At 45.2% G+C, this 22,842-nt stretch overlaps 1 protein-coding gene across 3 annotated transcripts in view; it reads right to left on the minus strand.

Annotated features, from left to right (window-relative positions):
• Positions 1–20,543, minus strand: part of LOC137643975 (la-related protein 1B-like) — a 798,692-nt gene extending 778,149 nt beyond the window's left edge. For all 3 annotated transcript variants that reach the window (XM_068376809.1, XM_068376808.1, XM_068376807.1), the window contains exon 1: positions 19,653–20,543. In XM_068376809.1, coding sequence (XP_068232910.1) covers positions 19,653–20,310 — 658 coding nt within the window. In that variant the 5' untranslated portion in view covers positions 20,311–20,543. The remainder of the gene's footprint in view (positions 1–19,652) is intronic.
• Positions 20,544–22,842: the final 2,299 nt, after the last annotated feature.

A 22,842-nucleotide genomic window follows, 5' to 3' on the forward strand; every position in this document is an offset into this window, starting at 1 on the left:
AATCGTGCGCTACGGCGATTGTAAAGAATACTGCATCGTATAAAATAAACTGAACTGTGACTTCCTTTAATCTCTGACTAAGGAAAAAATACTGAAAGGACCAATTAATTGCAAACTAAAATGTTCCTTTTATAAAGTACAATTCATAAAATCGCTACAATATATAGTAACATCGTAACGATACTGACTACTGCGTAACAAAAATAAACTGAACGCTAGTTAATCTTTGCAAACAGATCGAAGATTATCTAAAGAAAACTATTAAAAGGATGAAATTTTCTCAAAATAATTCTTTCAATTTAATTTATAACTTAATACTCTAAAAGCATATTCACTTAAATTCTTTGTAAAAGAAAGACAGACTTTTAGCCTATGGAAGAGGCTGTGAAGTCATCAAAGGTCGAAATGTTTACATTTCGCCCCTATGCTTTCGTGAGGTTTAAAATAGGTTGAAAAAACCTTCTAACCCTACCTTTCAAGTTATAAATACGTGATCACAGATCAAATAAAACCAAAATGGGCAATCCAAAACTCAAAAACGTTAATACATCACCAAATAACATCCAAACAGAGTAAGAAAACGAGAGAGAATTTCCAATAGTACAGCCAGCTATGGCGGCAGAAAAAATCTGATTCGTTAAGTAGTTCTACCAGTTGTACCGCGAGGGCGCTGGGGTACACCTGGCATATCTGCGCTAAGCTGCGCAAGAGATTTTGAATTTCCTGCCGAGGAGTCAGGGACTTTAGCCATTATATAACCAGCGGGTAAGTTTTATATTTAAAACTATACAGTCTAGAAAGGAGAAGAGAATGCTACATGATAATACAAACATGGAAGCAAATAGAGGGAATTACTGAAAACATCATGGAGCTAAAAATATAAGAAAGAGCAAGCCGAGGTAGATTAATAGTGCCAAAAATATACTGTACCAGGAAAAATAAGGAAGGCGCACAGGACATTAATCCACTACGCACCAGCATCGATAATGCAGCAACTATTTTAATGTGCTGCCAGCTCATCTAAGAAACATATCCGGAGTGAGCGTAGATGTGTTTAACCCTGGATAGGTACGCTCCTCGGACACCCCTTTAAGGGTATACTCGGACGCGAACGACCCCGACGCCAAAAAAAATTCTTGAAAAATCAGTTTTTGCAGTAACCTCCTTTTTTCTTTTGCCAAAAAAAACTTCAATGAATGCTTAAAACAACTGTAAAGATAAATACTACTCATCTGCAGAAAAACTATTTATTATAAATATTTTAAAAAATTAAGTAGAAAAAAAAAGACCTGACATAAAAATTCATAAAAAAAAAGTTTATACATATATACACAAATCCTTTTAGGAATTGATTCTTGAATGTTTAGGACACATCTTGATGTATTTTGGATGAAGTCAGACCCATGGAGGTGAAGATCTGAAATGAGAAAAAAAGGGTAACTTTTTTTGGCCAAAGAAATTTGTCCAAATTTCATGAATTTTTTTGGGTACCCAAATGAAATAGGAAGTGGCTAATTTTTTTAGGGAATAAACATATGTTATCCTAAAATAGAAATATGTAAAAAAAATCTTCATTATTTTGTAAATTACATTTATATCAGGGGCCATATCTAGAGGTAATTTTTTGAGTACTTAGAAATTTCGTAAAAAAATACATATATTTAATATATAATATGATATCTATGCAGGTAAAAATATACCAAAATATCACAAATTCTATAGGGAACAAGAATATGTATAGATAGGGCAACTTACGCTTCGGATATGTCCACAAAATGGCCGCCAACCACACTGACTCAGACTCCCTAATCTGCCACTTGAAATGTAGGAAGGGTATGTCAATTTCAAGGTGTTATTTACTAATCTAATTATTATTGGATATGCATAAAAATTGTATGGTGGGTTGCTGGATTATTTTACGACTATAAAATTGAAATTCTGACCCAAAAAAATTTTTTTGAAGGGAAATAAAATCGAAAAAAAAAATGTAAAACAATATATTTTAGCTAAAAAAATTTGATGATATTCAATCAAAAAAGAAGTAAACAAAATTTTCCGACAAATAAACATCCAGAGGAATCATTACTCTGTGATAGTTCCCTAGTACGTAGTAATTTTGAAAGAATTGGGAAAAAACGAAAAAATGGCAATCACCGGAAAATCGAACACATACCTATATATACGCCATATCTGGCTAAAAAAAAGATAGGCATGGGTAGCCAGATCATCTAAAAACACTTTCCAACACTATAAAAATATAAGTTTTGCGACACTACTTGCCAATTCCTTACGGTAACATGACTAAGCAAAAAAATGCAAAACAAATAAAAAGGGGCACTTGCGGAAAAATGGCTAACATTCTAATATACGGCATTTCAGAAAAAAAAAATTCAGCCACGTGATAGGCAAACCATCAAGGCACATTTTCCGACAAATAAACATCTAAATGAATCATTACTCTGTGATAGTTCCTTAGTACGTAGTAATTTTGAAAGAAATGGGAAAAAACGAAAAAATGGCAATCACAGGAAAATCGAACACATACCTATATATACGCCAATCTGGCTAAAAAAAAAAGATAGGCATGGGTAGCCAGATCATCTAGAAACACTTTCCAACACTATAAAATTATAAGTTTTGCGACACTACTTGCCAATTCCTTACGGTAACATGACTAAGCAAAAAAATGCAAAACAAATAAAAAGGGGCACTCGTGGAAAAATGGCCATTCTAATATACGGCATTTCAGAAAAAAAAATTTCAGCCACGTGCTAGGCAAACCATCAAGGCACATTTTCCGACAAATAAACATATAAATGAATCATTACTCTGTGATAGTTCCTTAGTACGTAGTAATTTTGAAAGAAATGGGAAAAAACGAAAAAATGGCAATCACAGGAAAATCGAACACATACTTATATATACGCCATATCTGGCTAAAAAAAAAAATAGGCATGGGTAGCCAGATCATCTAGAAACACTTTCCAACACTATAAAAATATAAGTTTTGCGACACTACTTGCCAATTCCTTACGGTAACATGACTAAGCAAAAAATGCAAAACAAATAAAAAGGGGCACTCGCGGAAAAACGCCCAACATTCTAATATAAGGCATCTCAGATAAAAAAAAAGACATGCACGTGTTAGCCCAACCATCAAGGCACACTTTCTAACACATAAACATGAAAAAAAGATCAATAATATACGGCAATTCCTTACTACGTAGTAAATTTTTACAAATATTGAAAAAAAAAACAGAAATTGGCAACCGCAGTTAAATACCCAATATACCAATAACTACGTCGTATCTGACAAAAACAAAATCACGCATGGGTAGCCAGATCATCTAGACACACTTTCCAACACTAAAAAAGCAAAAGTTTTACGACACTATTTGGCAATATCTTACGGAAAAATGACTTGGCAAAAAAATGCAAAAAAATGAAAAAGGGGCACTCGCGGTAAAATGCCCGACATTCTAATATACGGCATCTCAGATAAAAAAAAAGACATGCACGTGTTAGCCCAACCATCAAGGCACACTTTCTAACACATAAACATGAAAAAAAATCAATAATATACGGCAATTCCTTACTATGTAGTAATTTTTACAAATATTGAAAAAAAAACAGAAATTGGTAACCGCAGTTAAATACCCAATATACCAATAACTACGTCGTATCTGACAAAAACAAAGTCACGCATGGGTAGCCAGATCATCTAGACACACTTTCCAACACTAAACAAGCAAAAGTTTTACGACACTATTTGGCAATATCTTACGGAAAAATGACTTGGCAAAAAAATTAAAAAAAAATGAAAAAGGGGCACTCGCGGTAAAATGGTCCTCGTGGTGATGAACGACATTTTAACTAAAAAAAAAACATGCACATGGTAGCCAAACAATCCACCAAGACTTTCCACAACTGATAACCTATACAAGTTGCACCATTCTACGACAATTTCATAATACGTAATAACTTTGATAATTATGCAAACTACCTTAGAAGGGTAAACTCGGTCGCGCTCGACCCCGACGCGTCTCAGAAATCGGGGAAGGAGTACAGCTACAGCAATGCACATCTGGACACTACTAGAGCGTGTAGGGGAGACACCTCCTGCAGGTCGATCACCCACAAATTCAGTCACGGGGGTGAGTCACGTGAAAAAAACCTGTTTTTTTTTGACGCTCGGGGTCGCAAACGACCCACCGTACCTATCCAGGGTTAAGAATAAGCTCGATAAATACCTAAGCATCCAGACCATTCAAGACTGGAAGATGCATTAGCAACTCTCTGGTGGATATACGAGGTGCCTCACACTGAGGGACCTGGGGGAACCCAAACAAAAAATAAGGCAAGACACTCGACGGCAAGTCCAATTGCTGGACACTTGATGCCATGCAACTGTTTGACGCTCGGCGCCACGTGACTCTCTGCACAATAACGCTCGGAACTATGACGTTTGCGTCTAAAACGTTCTCTCATCCAACAAGAGAGACAACGAAGTTGCACTCAGGTTCAAACATCGTGTCAAACTTTTACAGCATCAATAGTAGCTTGCTGTCCAATGGTCTGACGCTCGGCGTTACGTGTCATGACTTCCAGCTACTCGACGCTTGGCGTGATGTAGCCCATTCCTTAACGCTCGGCGTCCTACTTGACGCTAGCGCTATGGTGTTAAGCATCTAAACGCTCGGCGTCATGACGAGCAACTCTCTTCTTGTCTAGAAGGAAGGAAAAATTCAAGACGCCAGCTGTCTGTGAGCAGAGTTAACCGATGGTGAAGATAACACTTTTACTTCGCCTTACCCATGGCGAGGGAGCGCGTTCTGAGAAGCGTCAACAGGAACGCTCGAGGGGACGTCTGCTCGGGGGCTAACGCCTCTTGTTTCCTTTCGCCGATCGACATTCCTTCTCCCAGGGGTTGGGGAGCTTGGAAGAGGTCTAAGGCTAGGATAACGACAGGGTCGAGCAGACGCACCCTTCACTGACTGAATAAAATCACTGCACTAATTTAGCACTGAAAATTGCACTTTTTATACTTGTTCACCTAAGACCATAAATAGACCTGCCCGCTGCGAGATATTACTCTTCCGCTAAGGGCTTGAATGAGAATGCAATATGATAAATTCGTAGATAATTTGTATTTTTCCTAACCATACAAACCTTAGCTATTTAAATAGGGTATTACTTTCGGCGCAGCTGAATGACGAGCCATTAGAATTTTAACGAGGGTTAACTACCCCCTCGCTAGTTAGCGAGGGGGTAGGGGAGGGGTAGCTAGGTACCCCTCCCCCCTCACACACCGCTGAACTGATTAACTTCGCTTAGAGGTAGGACTTCACGGGGGACAGGGCTGGCGGGCAAGTATGATTAAATAGCTAAGGTTTGTATGGTTAGGAAAAATATAAATTATCTACGAATTTGTCATTTGTTCTGTAACCGAAATACAAACCACGCAATTTAAATAGGGTGACTTAACCCTTTGGTAGGGTGGTAAGTCCCAGCCTTACTGGCTTTGGCTTTGCCCGGGGACTTAGAATCCGAGTGTGTAGCACTCGAGATAAAGTCCCTGCACCACGCAAGTCCCTTACTCTGCAAGGAACATGCGGCCTATGTAAGCTTGTGTGTGAAGGAATGAAGTGTGACTCGTCCTAGGAAGTTGACCTGGAATCCTTTAGATGGAATTCTAGGATAGGACGTTCCCAATACCACCTTGTCAGGGTATGGGGGACGCGACAGTATTATCTTAATACTAGGAACACAAGGAAGCATGGTTTACCTGCAGTGGTTTGAGGTCAGCTGTGCAGAGAACCCAGGATGCTGCTTTCCCCAAGAGAGGGGAGGATGAAGAAAAGAGTAAGGGCCAGGCATACTTTTTCATTCATGCAGACTAAAACTGGGTAACAATGCCCTCAACCTTCTGCTACTTGTCCATTAAGGAGCCTGAGGTTTAGACCAGCTGTTGTGCAGCCACCACAGGGCCGATAGAGAACGTATCGAGCCTCCTGTGGGTCACGTCTTGAAGGTCGTTTGACGCTTCCAGACCCCAGCTTGTAGAACCTGCGTCAGAGTAATTCCTCTTGAATGCCAGGGACGTAGCGATGCCTCTGACATGTGCTCTAGGGCGACGTGAAGGAGGTGGGTCTGGATTCAGGGAATGGTGGATGACCCTGCGAATCCATGCTGAGATGGTGTTCTTAGTGACCCTCCTCTTCGTCCTTCCTGTGCTCACAAACAATGCTTGCACTCGAGGACGAACTGCAGCTGCTCTCTTAAGATAGAGCCTCAGACTCCTTACTGGGCACAGTAGGAGATGGTCTGGGTCATCTGTTACAGAACGGAGACTCGAAATCCGGAAGGAGTCGAACCGTGGGTTCGGAATCCCAGGATTTTGAGTCTTAGCCACAAACTCAGGAACGAACCTGAACGTTACCTCCCCCTATCCGCTTGAATGGGCGACGTCCTACGAGAGACCATGAAGTTCACCGACTCGCTTGGCTGAGGCCAATGCGAGTAGGAACACCGTCTTCCAAGTCAGGTGACGATCAGAAGCCTGGTGTAATGGTTCGAACAGAGGTGTCTTAAGAGACCTGAGGACTCAAACCACGTTCCATTGAGGAGGTCTCACTTCCGACTGAGGGCAGGTAAGCTCGTAGCTTTGTATGAGTAGAGAAAGTTCCAGCGAGGAGGAATTGTCCATTCCTTCCAGCCTGAAGACCAGGCTTGAGGCTGAGCTATAGCCTTTCACTGCCGAGACTGAAAGGCACATCTCTTCCCGCAAATACACAAGACACTCCGCTATTGCTGGAATAGTGGCATCGAGGCGAGAGATACCCCTTCCACGACACCAACCACAGAAGACTCTCCACTTCGCCTGGTAGACCCCTGCGGATGACTTTCGCAGGTGCCGAGACATCCTTTCCGCAACTTGTTGCAAAAAGCCTCTCTCTGTGAGGAAATGCTGGATAGTCTCTAGGCGTGAAGCCGAAGCGATGCTACGGCTTTGTGGAAGATGTTACAGTGTGGTTGCTTGAGTAGCTCGTGTCGCGGAGGAAGTTCTCTCGGGAGTTCCGTCAGGAGCTGCAGAAGGTCCGGGAACCACTCTCCATGATGCCATAGCGGAACTAATAAAGTCATTGACAGGTTGACCGATATTCTAGTCTTGTTGAGCACCCTTCTCATCAGACAGAATGGTGGGAAGGCGTAAACGTCGATGTTGTCCCACCGTTGTTGGAAGGCATCTTCCCAGAGTGCCTTGGGGTCTGGGACTGGGGAACAGTACAGCGGAAGCTTGAAGTTCAAGGCTGTCGCGAACAGGTCCACCATCGGGGAACCCCACAAAGTCAGGACTTTGTTGCTACAAGAGGATCCAAAGACCACTCAGTACTCACTATCTACGATGCTCTGCTCAGACTGTCGGCGAGCACATTCCTTTTGCCAGGAATGAAGCGAGCCGATAGTGGAATCGAGTGGACTTCGGTCCATCTCAGTATCTCTACTGCAAGATGGGATAGCTGTTGTGAAAAGGTACCTCTCTGCTTGTTGATGTGAGCCACTACTGTGGTGTTGTCGCTCATCACCACCACGGAGTGATCCGCCAGGGTCTGTTGGAACTGTTTAAGTGCCTGATATACGGCCTTCATCTCTAGCAACTTTGTGGAGGCACTTTTCTGATTCTGACCATAGGCCTGAGATCCTGTGGTTCAGAACGTGGGCACCCCATCCTTCTTTTAAAGCGTCGGAGAACAGCATCAAATCCGGGGGGAGGACGAGAAGATCCACTCCCTTTCGGAGGTTTTCGTCTGTCACCCACCACTGAAGGTCCGTCCATTCCGCAGGACCCATAGGTACCAGAATGTCCGGGGAATCGTGGCCTTGATTCCACCAGGACTTGAGCCGCCATTGCAGGGATCTCATCCTGAGGCGGCTGTTTGGAACTAGACGGGCCAAGGAGGAAAGGTGACCTAGGAGATGTAACCACGATTGGGCTGGAAGCTCTTCTCGTCTGAGGAAAGGATCTGCGACCCTCCTCAGCCTTGCTATCCTGTCGTCTGATGGAAAGGCTTTGTGGAGATTGGTGTCCAATATCATGCCTAGATATACCAATCGTTGAGATGGAAGCAGAGAAGACTTCTTGAGATTTACCATGATCCTAGATCTTGGCAAAGTCCCAGAAGCTTGTCTCGGTGTCGAAGAAGGGTCGACTCCGAGTCTGCTGGGATCAGCCAATCGTCCAGATAACGGAGGAGACGGATGCCGATCCTGTGTGCCCACGAAAAGATCAGGGTGAACAATCTGGTGAATACCTGGGGTGCTGTGGAGAGACCAGAACACAGCACCTTGAACTGGTACATCTTGTTGTCTAGGCTGAATCTTAAATACTTCCTGGAAGATGATTGGATTGGGATCAGGAAGTACACGTCCTTCAGTCTCACTGCAAGTCTGACCATGTCTGCTGCCTCCATGCTGAACGGAGTTTGTTTGACAAACTTGTTCAGAGCTGAGGTCGATGACTGGTCTTCAGCCTCCAGACGCCTTCTTTACAAGATAGAGTTGACTGAAGAAGACTGGGGAACCGTCGACGACCTCCTGAAGAGCATCCTTCTTCAGCATGGTCTCGACTTCTGCCCGTAGGGCTAGCCCCTTTGCCGATACCATGGCATGGGAGCTCAACGACACTGGATTCGCTGTTATGGGAGGAAGAGATGTTATGAACGGGACGCGATATCCCTGACTGATCACGGAGATCGTCCAGGAATCGGCCCCGAGTTGCTGCCACCTGAATGCGCAACTTTGCGCAGGGGGATTGCCAATCCTAGCGTTTCCGGCCTCGGCCGCTCCCTCTAGGATTCTTGCCTCCCCTGGAGGACTTTCTGCCCTTCTTGTCTTTGACAGGAAAGGGCTGCTGCTTGGACACCGTCATCTTTGCTGCCGCTGCCGGTTTCATCGTCTTGGACTGGCGAGGTTGTTGAGGTGCTGGAGGTTTGTAGGGCTTGGTTGTAAGAGCCCTTTGGAGAAGAGAATCATGGTTCTATTTTCTCCACCTCTCAGCTGCCTGTTCCACATCCTTGGGCTCAAACAAACTCTTTCCCAGGAGGGAAGAGTGTCTGAGCTTGCAGACATCCACGGCTGGGACCTTCGAGTGGAACCTCTCGGCCACCGCATCACGTCGCTTCAGGATCGAGTTTGCCCACAAGTTCGAGACTTGGTGGGCCAGAAACTCAATGGTGCGTGTGCCCGAAAGGAGGAAGGTCTCCAGGGCCTTCCTGGTGCTCTCCTTGGATAGATCTTTGGATCGCAGCAGGATGCCCAGAGACCCCAGCCACGAAGTGGCCTGCATGGCACACTTTGCAACCTTCTCCTGACTCAGGATCTCTGTTGACGAGAACGTCACTTGCTGGCTAGTCTCTCTCTCAAGAGAGACCCCTGGTAAGCTCTTCCACAGAGTGGTGGAGCGGAAGAGCTAAACAAAACTCCTCCATGACCTCAAAATACCTCCTCTGTTGAACATGAGGAGGTGGGAGGAGCTTGTTGCCAGCAGTGGAACGGCTGGAGGAGGCGATCTCGGAGAGCTGGCCCTCAACCTTATCCCTGGCACTCTTCACCCCTTGGGACCAAGGCAAAGCCGCACTGGCCTAAGTGGGTTTCTGAGTGCCAAAGACTTGGTCCAGGACCATGTCCTTGCCCTCACGAGGGGCAATCTCAGGGTCCTTGAACCCGTTGAGATGCTTCATCAGTGTCAAGACTTGCCAGAAGGCGTGCTCTGATTCTTGCTGCTCTCTTCCTGGTGAACTGACAGCAAGGTCTCCTGTCCCCAGATGCTCTACTTGGGGGGACACGTGGACGTTCTCCTGGGGTCTTGCTGGCTCTGGTCGAATCCTGGAAGAAGACTTCGGGATAGTCTTCGAGTCCTTCGGTTCCCTTCTAGGAGGGATGCAGGACTCCAGCAACGAAGTCTGAGGGCTCTTCTCCGCCCCAAACACGGGACGATTCTCCTACTCGTGGTGGGGTTTCTCCCACTGGAGCGGTGGGAGGTCTCACCTCGGTAGATTCCCGAGGACGGAAAAGATTCGTCCACAGAAAGAGAACGTCTGTGGGGGGGAAGGAGCCTTCCTTACGGACTTCTTAGGAGCCAGTTTGACCCTGGGAGAAGTCACCACGATCTCTACTCCTCTCTTCCTCTTCAGTGGGGTCGGAGCTGCCGTTGGTTTGAGACCCAAATCAGCGAAGGCAGGCTTAACAGACTGGACGACAGCTCTGATAAGGGACCCAAACCATGGCTGCTTACTGACAGACGCAGTGTCAGAGACCCCGCTGGAGGGAAGGGGATCGGGCGATCCTTCGCAGTAGATACCATAGGGCCTGCCTGAAAAGAAAGGTAGAAGATTGGTGCCTAGACCTCTCTGAAGACCTCCCCTCCTCCTGTGAGCGCGCTGTTCTGCGCTTGCGTGCGGGAGACCGTGAAGAGGATGACCTGACTGCTCTCGCTCCTGAAGACTCGCTAGGAAGCTTGCGTTGCGAAACCCGGAGGGAATCGCGCTTGGGCTCTCGCTGGCGCTCGCGTGATGGAACAATCCCAGATTCGTGTGCAGGCGAACATTCGCGCACGTGTGCGGGGGACCAGGAGAATGACGGCGCGCAGTGCGAGCAGGTGAGTGACTGCGCAGAGGTGAGGTTGCGCGTGGGCGTGCTGGAGAGTGATGCCGCGCAGGCGATGGAGCTCGCGGGCGCGCATGAGATCGCTGGCCCGCAGGTGCGCAATCTGGAGAAGACAGATGGGGCTCAGAACCAGCAGGCGTAGAAATCTGGAGAAGACAGATGGGGCACAGAACCAGCAGGCGTAGAAGCGTGTGAAGGAGACTGCTCGTGGGCGCGTAGTGTCCAGTCCACCTCTAGAAGTGCGCACGGTAGGAGCTGAAACCTGTACGGGCGAAGGTGACTATGCGTGATGGCGCGCAGGCGAGGGTTGACGAGAGGGTGAGTTCCGAGGGCGCACAGGTGATCCCTGACGAGAAGGCGAAGGATGAGACTTCTTTCCTACAACCAGATCCAGAGATCGTGGGCGCACAGGGGAAGTTCGCTGGCGAGCTGGAGATCGTGGGCGTGCGTGGCACGTATCAGGATCAGGGCGCGCAGATGTGCACTGGCGAGGAGATCGCTGGCGTACAGGAGAGCCCTGACATGTCGCGTTGTTTCCAGGAGATTGTGGGCACACAGGTGAAACCTGGCACTTAAGGGACTTGCTCACATTGTGAGACAAGCCCTTCTGCCCCGAAGGGACCGGTGCCCGTTGGATAACGGGCTGCCACGAACGGTGAAGGAAGATCAGCAGGTCTGGCAGGCGTAGGAGATCGCGAGCGATCTGCAGAGAGGTCCAGTGATGCGGCTGCAACGGTCGACTCACGTCGAGGAGGATCCTCTGCGGGGGACGGCGAGGGCAAGGAGCCGAAGAGACGCCTCCTAACTCCCCTGGAGGACTTACCGCCCCTCTTGACCTTGGCTGGAAAGGGCTGGGGCTTAGACACCACTTTCTTAGCTGCCGGTGCCTGCTTTGGTGTCTTGTGAGGCTGCTGCTGCGGTTGATGCGGAGCTGGAGGCTTATAGGGCCGAGATGTAAGGGCCCTTTGGAGGAGGGAGTCCTGGCTCGACTGCCTCCACCTCTCAGCTGTGCGTTCCATGTCCTGTGGCTCGAACAGATTCCCCCCAAGGAGGGAAGCGTGCCCGAGCCTGCAGACATCCACGGCGGGGACCTTCGGATGAATCTTCTCGGTCACCGCAACACGTCGCTTTAACACCGAGTTGGCCCAAAGGTTAGTAACCTGATGTGCCAGGAACTCGCAGGAGCGAGTGCCCGAGAGGAGGAAGGACTCCAGGGCCTTCCTATTGGTCTCCTTAGACAGATCCTCGGAGCGCAATAGGATGCCCAGAGAACCTAGCCAGATATCCAGCCACGATGTGGCCTGCATGGCGCACTTCGCGACCTTCTCATGGCTCAGGATCTCCAACGCCGAGAACGTCACCTGCTGGGCGTAGAGCTTCTCAAGGGGAACTCCCCTAGCGAACTCTTCTACCGAATGGTGGAGGGGAAGAGCGAGGCTAGACTCCCCCATGATCTCGAAGTACCTCCTCTGCTGGAGACGAGGAGGTGGGAGGAGTTTGTTCCCGGCAGAGGAACGACTGGAGGAGGCGAGACCCGCGAGTTGAGCATTGGCCCTGGCTCTGGCACTCTTTAGCCCCTGGGACCAGGGCAAAGCCGCGCTGGCCATCACGGGATCCATGAACCCGTTGAGTTGCCTTATCAGGCTCAGGACTTGCTAGAAGGTGTGCTCCGACTCTTGTTGGTCTCCTCCCTGCGGACTGGCAGCTAAGTCTCCCGTCCCCGGAATCTCTTCCTGGGGAGATGCGTGGACGTTCTCCCGGGGTGCAGCTGGAACCTGACGAATTCGCGAAGAAGACTTCGGAACTGTCTTGGAGTCTTTAGGTTCCCTCCTGGGCGGGATAAACGACCCCAACAAAGAGGCCTGGAAGATGCCTTCCACACGAGACGATTCCCCTCCATGAGGAGACGACTCCCCCTTGGTGCTGAGGGGGAGACCGCTACCTCACTGGATTCTCCTGAGGACGGAAAAGCCTCGTCTTCAGGAGAAGGAGAAAGCGCCTGCGAAGGGGATGGAGCCTTCCTAACGGACCTCTTAGGAACCAGCTTCTCCCTGGGAGAAGTCACCACGAAGTCCACTCCTCTCCTTCTCTTCAGCGGGGGTGAGGCCGTCATTGGATTATGTCCTTGATCGGCGAGTGCCGGCTTCATAGCCTTCACTAACGCCCACATCAAAGGACCAAACCAGGACTGCCGAGTCACGGACACAGAGTCCGAAATTCCCGCTGGAGGGAAGGGGATCGGGTGATCCTTCGGTGTGGACACCACTGGACCTGCCTGTAAAGAAAAAGGGGAAGAAAGTTGTTCTGACCTCTCTGATGGGTCTTCCCTATCCTGACACAGAGACCTGTGCTTAGACGGGGGCGATCTTGATTGCGGTCTGGCAACACTCGTCCCTGCTGCTGTTGCAAGCTGCGGAACCCGACGCAAATGGGGGTCGCGCTGACGCTCCTGCTAAGGCGACACTAAGGAGTCGCGCGCGAGAGGCTGTTGAAGCGCGGTGCGCAAACGCGCGAAGACAATCGAGCGCGGGAGCGATCGCGCGGGCGTGTAGGCGAGTGAACGTGTGGGCGAGTAAGCGCGTTGGCGAGGGAGCGCGTTGGCGCGCGGGCGAACGAGATCGCTCCAACAACTGTTGTTGATGGTGTCCAGGGGACCTGTAACGCGTGGGAGATCGATGGCGAGCAGGCGATTGATGGCGCGTTGGCAAGCGATAGCGCGTAGAACGCGCAGGCGAGCGGTTGAGCTGGAAGAAGGAGACCCATGTCTCTCCAGATCCTCTGGGCGCCGACGCGAAGGAGAGCGCTTGCGTGCAGGCGAAAGATCACGCGGGCGGTCAGGAGATCGCTGACGATCAGGCGAACATTGACGCGTCTGTGGTCGCTGGCGAGCAGAAGAGCGACGCGTGGAATCCTGTGTGGAAGCTGCCGGCGCGTTGCGCAAAGGCGAACGTTCACGAACGGCCTCAGGAACAGGAGGAGCGTGGGCACGAGGGCGTACAGTAGCATTAGAACTACGCGCAGGCGACCGCAAGCGTTGCTGTGCTGGAACAGGCTGACGAACAGGATCGCGAGGGCGAGGAGAAGAGGAGTCCTTGTCCAAGACCTGAACCGAAGTTCCAGGTCGCGCGGGCGAACGTGGGCACACAGGGAGTGTGTCAGGAACTGGAAGCGCAGGTGCGCTCTGACGAGCAGGGCGCACAACAGGAACAGCAGGATGTTCGGAGTACTCAGGAGAGCGCTGGCAATCAGGAGAACGCTGAAGAGCAGGAGAGCGCCTGTGCGCTAACCCTGCAGAAGGGCGCTCAGGAGACAGCTGGCGTGCAGGGCGAACAACAGGAACAGCAGGATGTTCGGAGCACTCAGGAGAGCGCTGGCGAGCAGTGGGGCGACGATCATCAGCAGAGCGCTGGCGATCAGGGGAACGCTGACGAGCAGGAGAGCACCTGTGCGCTAACACTGCAGAAGGCCGCGCAGGGGAACCCTGACGCGCAAGGGAAGCCCCCACACCATGGGAGGCAACCCTTTGCCCCGAAGGGACCGTTGCCCGTCGGATGACGAGGTCAGACTGCTGTGCATCTGCACCAGGGGCGGAAGATCTGGAAGTCGTAGGAGATCGATCCCCGGAGAGGTCTAAGGAGGCAGGAGCTGCAGGCTGCTTACGACGAGGAGAATCCCCCTCGGAGGAAGGAGGAGATGATTCAAAAAGGTGCCTTTTAGCACCCTTATAGGGAGACGGGAGGCCCTTATGACGCAGCGGACGGTGAGCCTTACGGCGAAGGCGGCCACGAGGAGGGTCATTAGGATCATCCGTCCTCCGAAGGGGAGTCTCAGTCAATGCGCTCCCCCGAGAGGGAGGCTTGGCAGCAGAAGAGCCCGTGGGACTCCCCTCCCACTTCGAAGGATGTACAGAAGGGGGAGGAGAGCCTTCAGCAACGTCATCCTCATCAGGAACCGCAGAGGTTTGCCCCGACCCGTCAGAAGCCTCTGTCACCACGACGTCGACGATAGACAGAGGATCTACCTCTGCTATCACCGGCGACTGCTTAACAGCGGCCCCCAACTGGACAAGATCAATCAGGGGTTCCTTGGAGGGCAGGCCCTTCAGCCCCAAGGAAGCCCAAAGCTGAAAGAGATCATCATGAGACAACGAATCATTATCAATAACCTCCCCCCCCCATGGGAGGCGACGCCCTCTCCCCCAACCCAAGGTCGGGAAACAGAACTAGGGCCTGCGCTCCCACTCGGCAGTCTCTCAATAGGAGCCGGACGAGGGGGAGCTTCGGAGGAGGTTTGGGCGGCAAAAGAAGAGTCCCGAGAGCCTTCCTCCTTCAAGGCAACCGCCAAAGGAGAAAGGTCTCTCTTAGACTTCTTACGCCGACGGCCAAACTTCTCCCACTGGGAGGCAGACCACTCCCTGCACTCACTACAATTATTTTCTCTGTCACACCGTCGGCCTCGACACTGCGGGCAAAGGGTGTGAGGATCCGTATCCACCGCAGACATGAAAGTACCGCAAGGGCGACCGGCAATACCAGGGCACTTGCACATGATGGATATCCAAGGGTGAGGCCAACTTCAAACACACAAAAGCTGAGGAAAAGCAAAAAAGATTAAGGCTGTCAAACGAGGACAATGGACAGACACGTCTGTTCATCGCCGGAGCCAAAAGTGAAGTGAAGCAAATCACCGGTGTGTGGGGGGGAGGGGGAGGGGTAGCAAGCTACCCCATCCCCTACCCCCGCTAACTAGCGCGGGGGTAGTTAACCCTCGGTAAAAACTATTGGCTCGTCATTTCAGCTACGCCGAAAGTAAACCCAATGTAAATAGCGTGGTTTGTATTTCGGTTACGGAACAAACACAGAACAAACAAAACAAGATTGCCAAATCCCCAAACCAATGTACTTCACCAAATAGAAGACTGGTAAAGCAACACAGGGAAAGCGAAAAGGAAAAACTCTAATGACGGACCAACGTGTTGTCGATTCGGCCAGCAGAGATGATCTGAAGAACAAAAAACGGTTATGATTCCAAGTACCACCCTTTAAGGGTTGTTAACCACCTAACAGCACAACCACCACAAGGCGGTTGCCGCGATTTTTTTTTTAAAATTCTGCCGAAAGTCAGAGACTATATATATATATATATATATATATATATATATATATATATATATATATATATATATATATATATATATATATATAAACTGCCAGGTATGTTCTATTCATAAAATACTCATTTGCAACGGGAACGAGTGTCATTTTCGAAGAGCGTAATTTTTCCTATAGAAAAAAGTAGTTTTTTTTCCTAGGTTACATTACCCTGTAGGCTAATACAGTAAAATAATACCATATTTTCTGTTCGAAATGAGAATCTATAATACAGTAAAACTTTACCGTTAAAATGAAGGTCAAATTTAGTTAAATCACATTATTTACTACAGGAAAACAAATATTTTCTGTTTGAAATGATACCCTCTAGTACTGTAAAACTTTACCTCAAATTCAGTTACAGTAAATTACGTTATTTACTACAGGAAAATATTTTCCGTTCAAAATGATTCCCAGAGTAAAATAAATTAAGGAGCCTTTGTATATTAGCAGCCAGTTCGGTATTATTGTAGTGTATTACAGGGCAATGTAACCTAGGAAAATTACTACTTTTTCCTATAGAAAAAATTATGCTCACTTCGAAAATGACACTCGTTCCCGTTGCAAATGAAGTTTCAGAAAAATATATATATAATATATATATATATATATATATATATCCTATGATAATGGGGGACCCCCAGTGGGAACTCGGGGTTTTGGGTGGGGAAAACTATATATAATTGTAAAACAAGCCTTTTCCTCTATTCATTACAGTACCTTCTTGAATGTATAATAAACGGAAGAAAATACAAAACAGTAGAGCTGGATAAACTTTGGAACTGCCGTTGCAAAGACTTTCATGAAAAAATACAGTAACCAGTGCTGCCAACGTGTAATGTAGATAAAATGTTAACGTATCATGCTAACATTAGCAGTGTTTTTCATTTAATTTTTCTCATTCTACTTGCCCGTTGTAGACGCTCTTGTACGTATGTTTGTACATAGCAGGTTTCGACTTTCTGCGCAAAAACCCCGCCTCCCTGCGCAGACACTTTTCCTCCACCAATAGGATTTCTTCTTCTCTAATCGTGAAATGTAACTGTTCGTCTCTCTACCAGCTCTGTTCAAGTCTATTACTTGATTAGTTATGTAATACCCTCGTATACATATTACGTTTGACCCCAGTATTACTCGTTTTATTATTCGATACCTTATAATATCACCTCAGTTTATATACCCATCAAATATTATTTATCATACATTCCATTTTATCTACATATATTACTTTTATACATTTTGTTATTACTTTATCACTCCCATATTTCACATAAATACTTGCTCTGGACAAGTTTCCCATTTTGGTTCATTCATGTTTACTCTCTAGACTCCGTTGCTTTTCCGTTAACCAATCACGAACCCATACATATGTAAAGTTTGCACAGGGGGGTTAATATTTCCTTACCCCCACCTTCCAAGAAGCCCTTTTCCGTGGAAACCTTTGCCCAAGTCACGTCTTTGTTAGTTCAAGTGTCATCCTTTGTATATTTTACGATCTAAGTATTAGAAAATTGTAACCACTTCAGTAATCCATACTTCAAACTATTTTGGTGTATTCCAATGTTGATAATTTTCTTAAATCACATAATGTAATATACCAACTTTTACAGTGTTCTAAGTGCAATGCTAATCTAAGGCAAAATACTTAAGACACCACAGACTCAGTCACGACACCCCCGTGACCCCAAAGTTACGACGTCACGGTTATAAAAGTCATTAATTTCTTTAACTTTAATGTGTTAGTTTTATTATATTTTGTTAGAGTGCGAAGTTCAGCATTACCAATTGCCAATGCATACGAGGGTGATGTTTTATTTTCCTGTGATCGTGAGGAACAAGAACCATTATATCTAACATTGGTAATGTTAGCGTAACATTACTAAAGTTAGCGTGCGCAGCTCAACATTATTGCTTGATGTTTTATTTTCATGCGAGCGAAGCGAGCTAATGTGGAAATAAGAACCATTATATATAATGTTATCGTAACAGTACTAACGTTACCGTAACGTGAGTGAAGTGATATAACAAAGGGCATTATATGGGGTTGTGACCTGGGAACTTCTAGGTTAGGTTAGGCGGGTTTGTTAGGTTCTGTACCCTTTTTGTACTTTTTTATATATTGTGTAAAGGGTATATGGAAAAATTCTTTAAAATACTCACGATAATAATACCGTATTATTGCTAACGTTAGTAATTCCACCGTAACGCTGGTAACGCTGTGTATCACCGTAACATTGGAAACGTTGTCTACCGTTGGTAACGTTGCTAATGTTACCGTTCGCAGTACATACGTGAGTTAAGCGACACTGAATTTGAACAAGTCATTATATTTAAGTATTTTAACAAAATATATATAAGACATTATATTTAATCATTTTAACAGAAAATATATGTTTTCCTGTAGAAAATAACGTGATTTGACCGGTTTTCACCTTCATTTCATTCGTAATAACAGCAACCAATTCGGCAACTTAAAGTTAGTAGAATTGGTTGATCTGTTTGTTTGCGGTTGAAATGAAGGTCAAATTCGGTTAAATTAAGTTATTTACTATAGGAAAACATATATTTTCTGTTCAAAATCACACCCTGTAATACAATACAACTTTACCGCCAGTTCTTCATATGTTCATCAAAAAAGGACATCAACTGAACTAAACTTTCCCCCCAAAACCTAACTTACAAGCTGTGTCCTTACCTACTTACCTAACGGGGGGCTAACGCCCCCTGCAACCCCCCTTACACCCCGAAATTAAAGGGTATTTTTGTAGTGAATTACAGGGCAATGTAACCTAGGAAAAAAACTACTGTTTCTTATAGAAAAAATTACGCTCTCTTCGAAAATGACACTCGTTTCCGTCGCAAATGAATAGTTTCAGAAATATATATACATCTATATCCTACAATAATGGGGGACCCCCAGTGGGAACTCGGGGTTTTGGGTGGGGAAAACGATATATAATTGTTTTCCTATAGTAAATAACGTGAATTAACCGAATTTGATGTTCATTTCAATCGGAAACAAACAGATCAACCAATTCGGATAACTTTGAGTTGCACGGTGTCACTTCTCTTACGAACGAACGATAACATTAGCAACGTTACCAATAATACACAGTGTTACCAACGTTGACGTATGGTACACAGAGTTACCAATGGCACGATGACATATAGTATTGATAGATATTTCCATATGTATTTTAAATAATTTCTCCATATAAGTTTTACTCAATATATAAATAGTACAAAAAGGGCACAGAACCTAACAAACCCACCTAACCTAGCCTAATAGTATGACAGGTCAAAAAATAACATTTGATCTACATCGGACGTTGGCAGCACTGGTTATTGTATTTTTTCATGATACAATCTTTGTAACGGCGCCTCCAAAGTTTATCCAGATATACTGTTTTGTATTTTCCTCCGGTTATTATAATTTCAAGAAGGTAATGTATAGAGAAGAAAAGGCTTATTTTACGATTATATATCGATTCCCCAGTATGTTTTCCCCACCCAAAACCCCGAGTTCCCACTGGGGGTCCCCCATTATTGGAGGATATAGATGTATATATATTTCTGAAACTATTAATTTGCGACGGGAACGAGTGTCATTTTCGGAGCGTAACTTTTTCTATAAGAAAAAGTAGTTGTTTTCCTAGGTTACATTGCCCTGTAATACACTACAATGAAACCAATTAAAGTATCATATATTCAGCTTTATTAATCCTTACCAATAGGTTATGCAACTAACAAAATCTGCTTATTCAATAAAGTACTAACTACAGGCTAATACGATGGTAAGCCTCTAGGCTAACTCGACAAATGTTTCTAAATACATACCAGGTTGTTGAAGTGGGAATTTGACACCTTGACCTTGTCGTTTCTCCCAAACGTTAACACTTGGGGCGGGGGCGGGGATGTACTGAACCTTTTCCTCATCACAAGTGTCTTCCTCCACAAGGTCCGATTGACGAACGTCTTCCTCCTCCTTGTCAGTGGGAACATTGAGTTTTGGGGTAGTTTCTCGGGCAGATTTTTTTCCTCGTCCTCGTCCTGGGACTGTCATCACTTCAAGTCGAGGCTCTCCTTGGGAGGAGGGGGAGGACCATTTACCTTCACTGTCTTCCCTTTCTAGTTTGGTTGTGCGACATACAACACCCCTACGCTTGCCTCTCCACTGACGTCTTTTGAAACGATCTTTCTTAGTGTTACGTATCTCTGTGAACTGATCCAACTCTGATGGATCTAACTCCTCTTCAGGGCGATTCACAGGAGTCGACACAGTTAGGCTGTGCGATTTACAGTTCCCGTCAGTGACGGGTGTAGTTTCCATAGTATCAGCGACTATAGATTTGTTTTGCTCACAAGTCTTGAGACTGTCCACAGGTACATCATTTTTTGCTCCACCAACAATGCCAGCCCACGAAGAAGACGTCGTGCCCGAGGGTTGTTCTTTTCCACCGGGAATATTGGCACTGTACTCTGAGGACGTCGCCATATTCCCACTAGAAAAGTCCGAACAATCTCTACTCTTCTTTTCGGCTTGTTATTTATTGATACAACAATTCTCTCAAATAACCTGGCACTATAGGCACTGTCTTAAATCATAAAGTCATTTTAACAACAATGTGTACAATTTCAGAAGCAATAATCGAGAAAGTCCACCTGTCATTCTCTAAGTCGCACAGAAAAGAAAACAACACTCACGAAAGCATGGTGGAGCTGTGTAGGGATATCGGGAAATCAAACTTTTTTTCTTAGACAATTTAGGGGGATTCTTTGTTCTCATTTCAAATTATTTTGATAATTATATAATTATAATTATAATAAAAACATTATATAAAGATTAATAATAATAATATGTTCGATATTTCTTAAATAGATTATATTAACTTCCCACCAAATACCCTTCGCTGCTCTTTAAGCAGGGCTTGTTTGTATTCTTAACGCAGAATTAAGTTCTATAAAAACTCATTATCATCTTACAGATTATATTACGATACAATAGAATGCCATTTTATTACTCTTATGTGTAAAGAAATTGCAAGCTTTGAACGATTTGCTGTAGTACCTCGTTTAAAGGAATACATGTTCAACTTATTTTAGCACGATGCATAATATTTTGTGTAGCCTTCATATTTGTAACACACATTCATCGAGTAACGGATTATTTTTATTATTACTAGCTAAGCTACAACATTAATTGGAAAAGCATGATGCTATAAGCCCAAGGGCTCCAACAGTGAGGAAAGGAAGTAGATGAAATATATGAGAAATAATGAACAGTTAAGATAGAATATTTTAAGAACAGTATCAGCATTAAAACAGATATTTCATTTATAGACTATAAAAAAGAAACTTGTGCCATCCTGTTACATAAAAACATCTACTGTTATTTCAAACTTCTGAAGTTCTACCGATTCATTTACCGGATTAGGAAGATCATTCACAACTTGGTCACAGCTGGAATAAAGCTTCTTGAATACCGTGTAGGCCTACTGTAGTATTGAGCCTCGTGGGGTAGAAGGCCTGACTATTAGAATTAACTGCATACCTAGTATTACGAACAGGATTGTAGTCTACTGTCTGGGAATATCTAACTGTAAAGGATGGTCAGAATTATGGAAACAACATACGCCGACAAAGTAAAGGAAAAAAATCTATTGGTAGGCCTAGTTAAATCCACAAATACAACAACTAAAATTACTGAAAGAAAAAATTGAGGTCGAACATGCACTTAAAGACATTCCAATACTTAATACGAGGTCAAACTCAAATGAAAATGTTGATGTAAACTTTGCAAATGAGAGGATCAGAGAGGAAGCAGCAAACAAAATTCAGACAATGGTTGTCGACACTGAGACGAAGAAGGTTGGAAAATAAAAATAAAAAATAGTGATATGCAATGTTTACAATGATGAAGATGAAGTAGTAAATGTCTTGATTCAAAGAAATTGTTACCTGAACTAAATCCAAAATATAGAACCGAAGATAAAAGTAGTACTGAAGAAGAATGCTGCATGTGGGATTACCCACTATGTGCTGGAATATGACCATGAAATTCGGAGGGCTATCGTGATAATGGGGAAAAAGATTTGTTACGATGGGGTACTTATAACATACGTGATAGGTACCACGTGATCACTTGCTATCACTGTCAGAGGTATGGACATTTTGAAGAAGATTCCAAGTTTAAGAATGATGATAAAATCTGCGGGAAATGTTCAGGAAAACATTCAGCCTGGGAGAGTAATTCGTAAATGTCAAAGTGTATTAATTACAGAAAGTTAAACAAACCAAATGACCACATAATGTATTCAAGAAATTGCAAAGATTATGGCTTAGAATTGATAAGATTAGCAGAAAATACAGATCATGGACACTAAGGATGTCATAGACAGTGGCTATACAATCTGTGGGTAATAAAACTATTCAAATTCTAGAATTGATAAATGGGAAATAATTGGAAATACTAGCATTACCTGAAACAGAGTTAAATAACTTTAATGAGGCTAAGATCACTGAAATGATACCCCCCACACCTTTCACATTCCGAGAGAGGATAAGTCTGGTTGGCGTGTAAGGCTCTTCATTCATAAAAGTTTCTCAAATCTAAAAATGTTAAACAGAACTAGTGTAACAAGCTTTGAATATGCAGAAATAAACTTTCCTCAGATAAACAGAAAAATATCAATCATAACAGTTTAAAAACCTCCGAGAACAAATGCCAGTATCTTCTTTGAAGAATTCAGTGAACTCATTGAGATGATTATCATAGAGAAAAATGAATTAGTTATTTGTGGAGACTTCAATCTTTGGATGGATGACGCATCAGATCCTGATGCTTTAGCATTTAGTGAATTATTGGAATCAATAATGTTGACTGTTCAGCTACTTTAAATAAGCGAACAAGATAAAATAACAGTGGAGGTCCTGTAGATAGTAGGGTTCCCCTGCTGTATAGGACCGAAAAAATAGCCACCAAAGTAAGTAAGTACGGTACAGGAGATTAATATCAAGGTCAGGAATA

This window comes from Palaemon carinicauda, chromosome 7 (assembly GCF_036898095.1).
Source record: "Palaemon carinicauda isolate YSFRI2023 chromosome 7, ASM3689809v2, whole genome shotgun sequence".
Taxonomy (NCBI): domain Eukaryota; kingdom Metazoa; phylum Arthropoda; class Malacostraca; order Decapoda; family Palaemonidae; genus Palaemon; species Palaemon carinicauda.